General features: G+C 36.1%; 2 protein-coding genes across 2 annotated transcripts; both read right to left on the bottom strand.

The window, feature by feature from the left end:
• Positions 1-382: 382 nt before the first annotated feature.
• Positions 383-2,980, bottom strand: UBC17 (ubiquitin-conjugating enzyme 17). The gene is made up of 6 exons (XM_088802970.1): positions 2,804-2,980; positions 2,598-2,701; positions 2,371-2,473; positions 2,210-2,273; positions 1,063-1,151; positions 383-776 (listed from the first exon to the last, which is right to left on the bottom strand). Exons 1-6 carry the CDS (start codon positions 2,831-2,833, stop codon positions 681-683), a joined length of 486 nt encoding a protein of 161 aa, XP_088659096.1. The 5' UTR covers positions 2,834-2,980; the 3' UTR covers positions 383-680.
• A 1,120-nt stretch (positions 2,981-4,100) lies between these two features.
• On the bottom strand, positions 4,101-9,289 carry D2HGDH (FAD-linked oxidases family protein). Its single transcript, XM_007046743.3, has 15 exons — positions 9,130-9,289; positions 8,724-9,025; positions 8,541-8,642; positions 8,376-8,423; positions 7,887-7,957; positions 7,623-7,741; positions 6,756-6,851; positions 6,552-6,661; positions 6,345-6,425; positions 6,000-6,100; positions 5,585-5,693; positions 5,369-5,474; positions 5,119-5,204; positions 4,927-5,052; positions 4,101-4,812 (listed from the first exon to the last, which is right to left on the bottom strand). Exons 1-15 carry the CDS (start codon positions 9,206-9,208, stop codon positions 4,723-4,725), a joined length of 1,626 nt encoding a protein of 541 aa, XP_007046805.3. The 5' UTR covers positions 9,209-9,289; the 3' UTR covers positions 4,101-4,722.
• Between the last annotated feature and the right edge of the window lie 95 nt (positions 9,290-9,384).

Genomic DNA, 9,384 nt, shown 5'->3' with positions numbered 1-9,384 from the left:
GGAATTACTCGACTACTGAGATTGTCATCGGACAAAAGCCAGAGCATTGCCGCTGGCTAAATAAGGGTAACAAAAGGCATGTCCCACTCCCACTCGATATTAGAATTAGTTTAGAATCCCAATTTCCGGTAGAAATAGATTTCAGGTTGTGTTTAAAACCAATAAAGATACAATAGGATAGTCTTGGACCGTGCAATCGGAATTTCTTCAAACTTGGTCATTCCCCTGCGACTTGTACAATCAACATCAGTTGTATAGAAACAGAAAGTTCAAGTGAGGGTGATCCAGCATATGCAACGCTAAGAACACAAGACTCGGATGAACCATCAGTTTCATATGCTGCCATGTTACAATCATAAAACTCACAATGTTTGGAGAACGGTTTCGGAAAGATATAGAGTTTTCTCATTGGCGTGCTTACAGTGCACTGAGCATCTCTCGCATGGCTTAAACACCATCAGCCTTGTGAGCCCGTTTGTTCCTTACAAGTTGCTAAAGAAAGAAAGACTTTTCTCTTTCTTTACAAAATACCAGCATAACCATTTACAGGAGTTATTGAGCATTTAACTTTTGATTGGGAAAGTGCTTTGTCCTTTTTTTTTTTCCATTGTCCTTAAAAACGAAGCTGTTTGCCTATTCTAGTTATTGAACTTAATTGGCGCAGCAAGATGCTCCTGCAATTACACTTTGTCATCATGGAACCACCACCTGGTCTCCTTGGGAGAACGCCCATTTCTACAGTTCTTTACGTAGCGGTCATTGTCTTCAGGACGTTGCTGCAAGCATAATTAATAGTATTAAAAGGAGTTGTGTGGATTTAAAGAAACAGAAGTAAGATACCAATCTCCCCTCATATTTGCAACATCACCATCTTATCTGAAATCATTTAGGACATGCCCATCATTTACAGAAAATAGTAGTGCTTATTCCCGGTATGGAAATTTTAGCCCAAAATGAAAATTGGCAGTATGTCCTATGTATGACACAAACTGAACAAGCATGACATGAAGACAGAGTGGTATAATAAAGCCCCCAGAAAGTCAATTGGATGTATATTCAAACCTTCACAGTTGAGCTTGATAGCATGGAGAGAATGCTGATACAGATAGAACTAACTGTCATGGCTGGGGACCATGAATCATACAAGATATCTACAAAATACAATGGAGAAATCATGTATTATATGTCTGTCTTGTTGCAAGTTATGCAATAAAACATAGGTAAAGCACATACATGTGAAAACTGAGCAACATCACTATCAATGTGCATGCATGTGCATCTGCATGTGTGTGGGGGAGAGAGAGAGAGCATCTGAATTTTACAAAACATAAGTTAAAATAACAATATCAATTATGCTTTGAATTTAGCAAACCATGTTAAAAAGGCATAGCAAGTAGATAAAAATATTATCCTGAGCTCATTTCTCAAGCTATTACTATGCCCTCCCCTGTCCACTTGAAGAAACCATATAAAGAATTAACAAGCAAGTTGACATTGTAAAAGGCTACAAGATAATAACATTTCACAACCTCGTGAAGGAAGCCATGTGTTTCAAAAGAACGCAGCACAGATTACCCTATTACTGTAACAGAACAACAACATCATACCACAGCCAGGAAACGAGGAGGAAAAGGTAGACTATAGTTCACCGACTTCCCATTTCGGAAAAAACCCAATAAAAGAAAAATCAGTTTCCTTTTAAGTCTTACAAAGTAAAAAACATCCATACTAGTCACTGAGGGCAACAATCTTTAAATTTCAATTTCCCCTTTCTTTCCCCTTTTATTATATACATATGTAAAGACAAAGCTAACAAGGTTTTTCTGTTGCCAGTTGTAGTGAATATTTGGAGACTTAGAAATTGCACTTACTTTTTTTCCATATATATTTTGGTGAAAAGGATAGGAAGAAGGACGCATAATACAATAACATCCAAATATCAGTAAGAATAGTCTCACATAATAACCAAAGATCCTCCCAAGAAAACAAAGGGAAAAACTTTTGAAGGTAACAACAAATGAGTAAGGCGCAACACTAACCAAAAGCCCATCATTTTCCAAGGATAAATAGACAAAAATTAAGATGAAAGCAAAGAGACAAATCAGATCATGACATATCACTTGCAAAAAGTAAGATAAAAATCAATCAAAAACCTCCGAGAAATTGAAATTCATTGTAAGAACAGAGCAATTTTATGACAAAATAGTACCTAAACAAATATGGCCATTGCTATAAATATGCGGATGCAGAGGTGCCGGATGAAGAAAAATCACCTGCGACCGAAAGATCAAAATCATAAAAAAAGACAACCTCTTATAAAATTAAATTAAAAAATCTTTAAAAAAAAGGTTTCTTGAATTAAATGTAAACCTGGGGAGCTTCCATAGGGTAATGTTCAGGGAAATCCACCTGAAGCTGATAGGTTTCATTGGCGTATAAAGTTCCCGGAGCTCCATTTACTTCAATCACCCACCTGAATTTTTTTGTTCAAATAAAAAAGTTCCAATTTTTTAGAACAGAAGCAAAAGAAGAAGAAGAAATCGACGGAGGGAAGCAGAAGATCTAAAAGAAAATGGAAAAATGATTGAATCAAGTGCCTTTGGAGATTATCGGTGACTTTATGTTTGAAACCGGAGGGAGGGTTGACCTGCCACTCCACCAGCTCTTTCTGCAACCGGTTGCACGCTATCTTACTCAGCGCCTGAAACACCAAATCCAAACATTTCCAACAAAATCAATTCCAAAGAAAGGGAGAGAGAGAGAGAGAGAGTGAAGTCAGAGAGAGGAGGATTGAAGGAGGAACCTTGCGAGCGGAGGCGGAGGAGCTGGTCATGCTTTTCTGGCCTTCGGCTGTCGTATTCGGGCCTTCTGGCCTCAATCCAAAGGGAAAATATCAATCAAGAAAGGAAAGGAAAGGAAAGGAAAGAAAGGAAAGAGAGTTTTTTTTTTTTTTTTTCTTTTTACAAAGAGAAAGAGAGAAAGGGAGTGATTTATTTCTTATTTGACAAAACAAAGACAGAGAAAGAGTGACCCTCTTTGCGTTCCCCACCGTATCCTCTCTCTCTCTCTCTCCCCGTTTGATCGATGTCTTTTTTTCCTTCTTTTATCATCTTATTACTTACTCGGTCAAGGCGGTTTTTCATTTCGACAAGGAGCCCTTCGACAACCATCGAAACGATGTCGTTTCTATTACCATCCAGCCTGATCCGAGACCCGACAAAGCTTAGATTTGTTATTTATGTTTTTCATTTACAGTAATCTTGGATGTATATTAGTAAAATCCCGTAAATTTTCATTTTATTCGTCTTTTTATCATGCTAATGGAGTGTAATTTATTAAGTTATATGATTAAGTAAGTTAAATTGAAATAATTTTCTCGATTTAAAAAAATAAATTCAAATTTTATTTTTTAAATGAAAAATACATGCATTATGCATTTATAATTGAATCAAATATTCAATATTAAATTGATATTTTGAATTATAGTATTTATTTATTATCCAATTTGACATAAAATTAAAATTAAATAAGTAAAAAAAAAAAAGCAAACAAAACATAAGACAAGCTCATGTCTAGAAATGGATCATCCCTCCACGCTAGTCATTTTCTTATCCTTTATCATGACGGAGAGAAGGGGCGATGGCTCGTCAACGCATGGCTGTGCTGTCTATGGATCGGCATTAACTACAATTTCTAAATACAAATGTCTAGCCAGGGATTAATTTCAGAGGCAGATTTGGTGGTAGATTTTTATTTTTATTTATTTTTTTGTTTTTGCAATGCTGCTAATTCCTTCTTATCCAACGACAACAACTAGGAAAATCCAACGTAGGATCTTACTTTTCTCTTTCGGCAGGCAATATGCCCACCTCTTTGACTCCTCCAATGTTTTTATTCTCATTTCTCCATTTTAAGAATCTATGGACATGGCAAGATCAGGGGATTAGCATATTCCAGCCTTGCTAATTGGTGCTTTCCTTTGCAATTTGTCCCTTCCTAATTCTTTTCCACAAAGATGGTCTTGGCAACACCCTATATGTCAAACCCACTACATATATTCTGCTTTACAACATAAATAAATGAATGAAGGAAGGATGCTCTAAAAGACAACCAAGAATCCTTTTTTTTTTTACTTCATTTCATACTAAAGTTAGGCCTAAACTCCTTATTTCAACACCAAGTTGTCTCTTTGTCGTTACATAATCACTTTCACAAAATCCTGACAAGTGGTTACCTTGTATTTGCCCAGAGAGCAGATGCATGATGCAATTGGCAAAATGGTCTTTGGCCTCCTTGGATCTGCAATTTGCTTGCTGCCATAAACCTACCAGCAAACGGCTTGAGCGCACATTAAGAAAGATGCAAGAGACGTCAACTTGCATAGAATATTTACATACAGAAAAGCTTAATAAATTTTAAGCTGGTGCAACAAGTTCCAACTTATTTTTGCAATTTTATGCACCTGAGAGTCTTAACACGTTTCCATCTCTTATTCAATGATTATACAAAGTTCACTGTATAGTACCGGAGGCGATGCCCTTTGTTTGCCAGATCAATATTCTTTATGGAAGTTTCTTGGCCCCCCCTTTCCCCATTTTCAGCTCACCTCCATAGTGGCATCTTTTTCATGACATATTCCAAAGTTTGCCAAATGCTCTTAGTGGGGAGACTGAATTTGGAGATGGGAAAAAGGCTTCGCCGGTAGCATTCCCTGGCCCAGCTCTAGGGATTGATTGAGTGTGGAAGAACTTTATATGGGTTGAGGATCCCATTCGGGTCAAGCAATGTTTTGATGGAAGCCATTATTTGTACCTATCCAAAAAGATTCTCTTTTTAGACACTCTTCATGAAGCAACTATGAACTCACAAAGAGAAACCAGGAAACAGAAATATGTAGTATCATTTTGCGTTCGGAGAAAAACTCACAGTTTCAGGGGTTTTGCTGTAATAGATCTTGTTAGCTTTCATCAATCCCAGGCCATGTTCAGCACTGATACTCCCTCGGTGCTTAGATGTCCATTCATAGACATAGGGTTCAATTTGTTCTAAAATCTGCAATATTACAGATATTAATACAAATATGGAAGGATTTCTTCAAATTATACAGGAGGACCTTACCGCGTCATCGTACTGTGGAGCAGAAATATTAAGATGCAAATTCCCATCCCCAAGGTGACCATATCCAACTACTTTCGCCAAATTACCTGAAAATTTGAGATGCAGATCCTAAGCAGAATTTAAAGACATTTCTATGCTGTGAAATGCTGGATAAGTAATTTACAAACCACACAATCACATTGAATTACCAAAAAAAACATAACAACTTTGCTTAACAAATCATATTTGTATCAATAACAACTCTGCTTACCAAGTCTTACTCTCATGTCATCCACAAGATTGTACATCTTTTCAACAGGCAATGACAAATCATATTTGTAAACGGCACCAGCTTTCATCAATGCTTCTGGTACACCCTGCAATGTAAGAAAAGGAACCTTACAACTACATCCATTCATGCAGAGATTGCAATGATTATAAATTAAAAAAATATGTAGGAAGAAGAATATGGTATTCAAATGGGAACCTCACGTATTCGCCAAAATGAGGATAGTTGGTTTATGTCTTGTGCAAGAACACCATCAGAAATTAAACCACCTTCCATTGAGCTAAGTAAGAAGGCCTCAAGTTTCTCCCTGCAGGAATTTATAATTTTGTAAACTCATGGAGATATTGAAGGGCCCCAAGAGCTAAAATAGATGCTAATGAAAGAACATTTGACAGCATCAAGTACAACGAAAAATCCAAAAAAAGGTTCAATTCAAGAAGTTTAAAGCTGCAGGTTGATTTCAGCATATTTGTCTTGCAATCATCATTTGAACTTCTGTTAAGTGTGTGTGTTTCTTCTACTGTAAATGATTGAGACAAAAGAAAGTGAAAAGATGTATAAAGAGAAAGTTTAGCACCAATAGATGAATAAAAACCAATTGATGAAGATTTACCTATCAAAAGAGTCATCACTGCCTATTGTCTCAATCAGAACATAGAAGTTGTGCATTGAGGTGGGTAACGGATTCCGAACTCCATCTAAATGATGCAAAACCTGGCAGATATAATGCAATAACAAATCAGAAATGCTTCCAGCCTTCATTCAACCAGAAACAACTAAGATTGCAGGAGTATGCTTTAATTCATCAGAAAAAAAAAATTAGCATCAACCCTTTGTCCAGTCAAAATATGGAAGCCATAAGAAAGGATTTTAGCAGCAACAATAAAAGCTCTAATAATAATAGCTTTATGAGACACAGACTGAAAAACCTGTTAAGAGTATGGGACAGAAAGCTTACCAAAACCATTGCCTGGTCATCCAAAAATTCAATAGCAGATAGGATCTCCCCAAGTTTTCTTTTTGCTTCCATGAGAAGTTTCTGATAAACAGGAGGAAGAAAATGATAAGCAGATAACAATGATGTCTATTATCCTATTATTCTGCATTAATTTAGCATAAATTGTTCCCAAGAAAAGATGTTTTATGGTGAGGAAGTAGATCAAACCTGGCAGCTAGAATAATCTTTGCATGCAAGAAAAGCTAAATTTACAGAAGACAGCTTGGGAGGGGTCAGTATAGAAACTTTAGTTACAATTCCCAAGGATCCTTCACTTCCTACACAGATGATAGAAGAAATATAAGTGAAGATGTAAACTCTAATGAAAACAATACTTGCAGCAATTCCACCAATAAAGCATAAGGTGCACACCTATAAACAAATGCTTCAAGTCATACCCAGTATTATCTTTACGTAAAGTCCCAAGCATATCAAGCACATCACCATTTGCTAAAACAGCTTCAAGACCTACAAGGTAATGGGAAAGCAGGCTTCAGATGGAATTGGCATGAGCAAAATAAATTCAGAAGATATCTGATATCAAAAATTGCAAGATAAGTTGATAGCAGGTTTTGAATACTGGAATAGTTAACATGTCAGTTAAATGGCTAGGTTATTGAGCTCTTGAACTTCAAGGTCTTTCTTCCATATCATTTCACTATTAAACAGTAATCTGTGTCCAAACATTATGTATCTTTCTTTTAGAGAATAAGCTTCAAGCACTTCAATGTGAGTGCCCAAAAAAACTGCAAATACTTGAGAGACTATTAAACAACCATGAATCTGAAACCCTAAAATATAATAATAAATGGGCATATCTCCTAAGCAGAAAGGAATATAACCTAAGGAAGCTAATTTTATTTTTATGTTTTACTATTTAGATGTGCAATTTAGGACACAACATCCTATTAAAAAGTATTAATGCAAATTGTTCAATGATGCCCACACAAGGTTCAGGCTACCCTCCCTATAGATAGTGCACACACCATGCTATCAGCCACCAAACTCCACCTGTAGAAAATATGAAGCTTCACAATAATGGTTCAAAAATTAAGAGTTAACCTCATATAACCAGCTTGATGAAATGCAACACCCTAAAATTTTCATATTAGAAGGCATATGCATAACTCAGTAGGCTCCTTTTCATTTTCCCTTTCTGATTGCTAAACCCACCCTAAGTTGAAGAAATAAGTGTAAATTGAAGAAAATAGATGTCCAATTAACAAGCAGAATTCTTACCGAGTACATTCCCATGAAGTGAACCATAACGTACAAGGCGCAAACCACCAGCATTAGTTGAAACGTTTCCACCAATTTGACAGCTCCCTTTTGCACCTAAGTCCAGAGGCATAACAAATCTGAAATAAAGCATATACTCATAAAATGAGTGAAGATAGATCAATATCCACAGATAAAGGTGACAGGGGTACAAGTATGCATCTAAAGTCGAACAAAGTTACAGGTCCATCGAGAAAAGGCATTGAAAGTATAGCAGGCAATTACCCTTGGTTGTCCAGGAAAGAGATAAGATTTTCTAATATGCAGCCTGCCTCACATACCAATATACCACTGACCTGAAATATAGCATATTTCATATATAACTGTGTTATGATGTTATATATTGATGTGGAACTGGAATGCACAATGCTACTTTATACCTTAAGTGATATGGTGGGGTTAGTTTTCTTTTCCTTTATTTAAAGCAGTTTCATTTAGAATTTAGAATTAATCAGGACTAGTTAGAAATTTAGTTATAGTTTTACATTATTATAATATAATAGTTGGATATCTTATACCTCTAGGATTTCATTTCTATTTCTTCTTTGTTCACAAAGTCCAATAAGAAATTCATAATGATCTAAACGAATTCTTCTAAGTAAAATCCACACTGCACAACCTTAATTCAAAACAAAAAAAGATCCTTATGTTTGTATACTTGGCAAGAAAAAGAATAAGCAAGAAACAAAGTGGAAAAACGACATGAAAACATACCTTGTCAAAACTTATGATATTATTCATCGAACCAACATTGACAATTACCTGAGAATTATATCAGAGAAAAGCAATTTAATTAGTATAAGACAAGAAGAAAGCATCCACCAAAAAGAGTATCAGACAACAGATTATCGATCAACAGCTCCGAAAAATCGGCATTACCTCATCAAAAACAGGCACACTTCCACCAACAAGACCAGTATTTCCAGCTTGAGGAACAACAGCTAAACATCTTGAATTACAATATCTAAGAATCTGTGACACCTGCAATAGAAAAATAATGTAAAATCACCGAAGATATAACAGAGTTTCGAGAGCTTTGAAGAGCAAAATTAGAAAGCGAACCTCCTCAGTGCTTCGAGGCTGAAGCAAGAGCTTACTGGAGCCTTTGTATTTATGCATCCAATCCGTATTTACAGTTTCGAGCCTATCCTCATCTTGAATAACGTTTTTCTCTCCTAGTAACCCCTTGAAATAACTAATATCATCGGAATTTAACGTCGAAAATGAAGGATTTCTCTGAACAAGCGTCGACACTGAACTGAAATATCTGTACTGAACCGCATTCACTTCTCCAACACTTTTGTAATCTCTGATCCAATTAAAACTCGTCTGAAAACTCCTCTTTTGATTGAAATGCGTAAAATCTGTTTTAAGAAAAAACAATTTTGAATTTTACAACAATACTCAAAATTTTGAAACAAAAGAACCAAAAAATAGAAGGAGCCGAAGCGACGGCAGCTGATGATACCTGAACCGGAACTTAATCGACGGTTGAGAAGCGATTTCAATGATCGTCGGAGATTGCTCGTAGCTCTCAACTTCTCCATTTCCGATTTTCAATTTTTTTTTGGTTTTTTTTTCCGTTGCAGACGTGCCAAACTTATCCGCCAACGTTATTTATGTACGCAACTTAGAAGTTAATTCAAAATGACCATAATACCCCCTCTCCGTTTTGCTGAGACTAAGACGCTGCCGTTTTGAGACTTCCCCTTCCTCTATCCCC

This window comes from Theobroma cacao, chromosome 1, assembly GCF_053813885.1.
Source record: "Theobroma cacao isolate CCN51 chromosome 1, ASM5381388v1, whole genome shotgun sequence".
NCBI lineage: Eukaryota > Viridiplantae > Streptophyta > Magnoliopsida > Malvales > Malvaceae > Theobroma > Theobroma cacao.
The sequence above is the reverse complement of the archived record's forward strand: the minus strand, read 5'-3'. Positions and strand labels throughout refer to the sequence as shown.

Excerpts from the sequence above, each read along its gene's own strand:
- UBC17 (XM_088802970.1), bottom strand. The coding sequence starts at position 2,833 with ATGACCAGCTCCTCCGCCTCCGCTCGCAAG. Across the intron at positions 1,152-2,209 it reads CAATGGCCATATTTGTTTAG|ATATCTTGTATGATTCATGG; the intron begins GTACTATTTTGT and ends TGTATTTTGTAG. Across the intron at positions 777-1,062 it reads TATCAAGCTCAACTGTGAAG|CAACGTCCTGAAGACAATGA; the intron begins GTTTGAATATAC and ends TTATGCTTGCAG.
- D2HGDH (XM_007046743.3), bottom strand. The coding sequence starts at position 9,208 with ATGGAGAAGTTGAGAGCTACGAGCAATCTCCGACGATCATTGAAATCG. Across the intron at positions 7,742-7,886 it reads TCTTTCCTGGACAACCAAGG|ATTTGTTATGCCTCTGGACT; the intron begins GTAATTGCCTGC and ends GCTTTATTTCAG. Across the intron at positions 6,662-6,755 it reads CTTGAAGCATTTGTTTATAG|GAAGTGAAGGATCCTTGGGA; the intron begins GTGTGCACCTTA and ends TCATCTGTGTAG.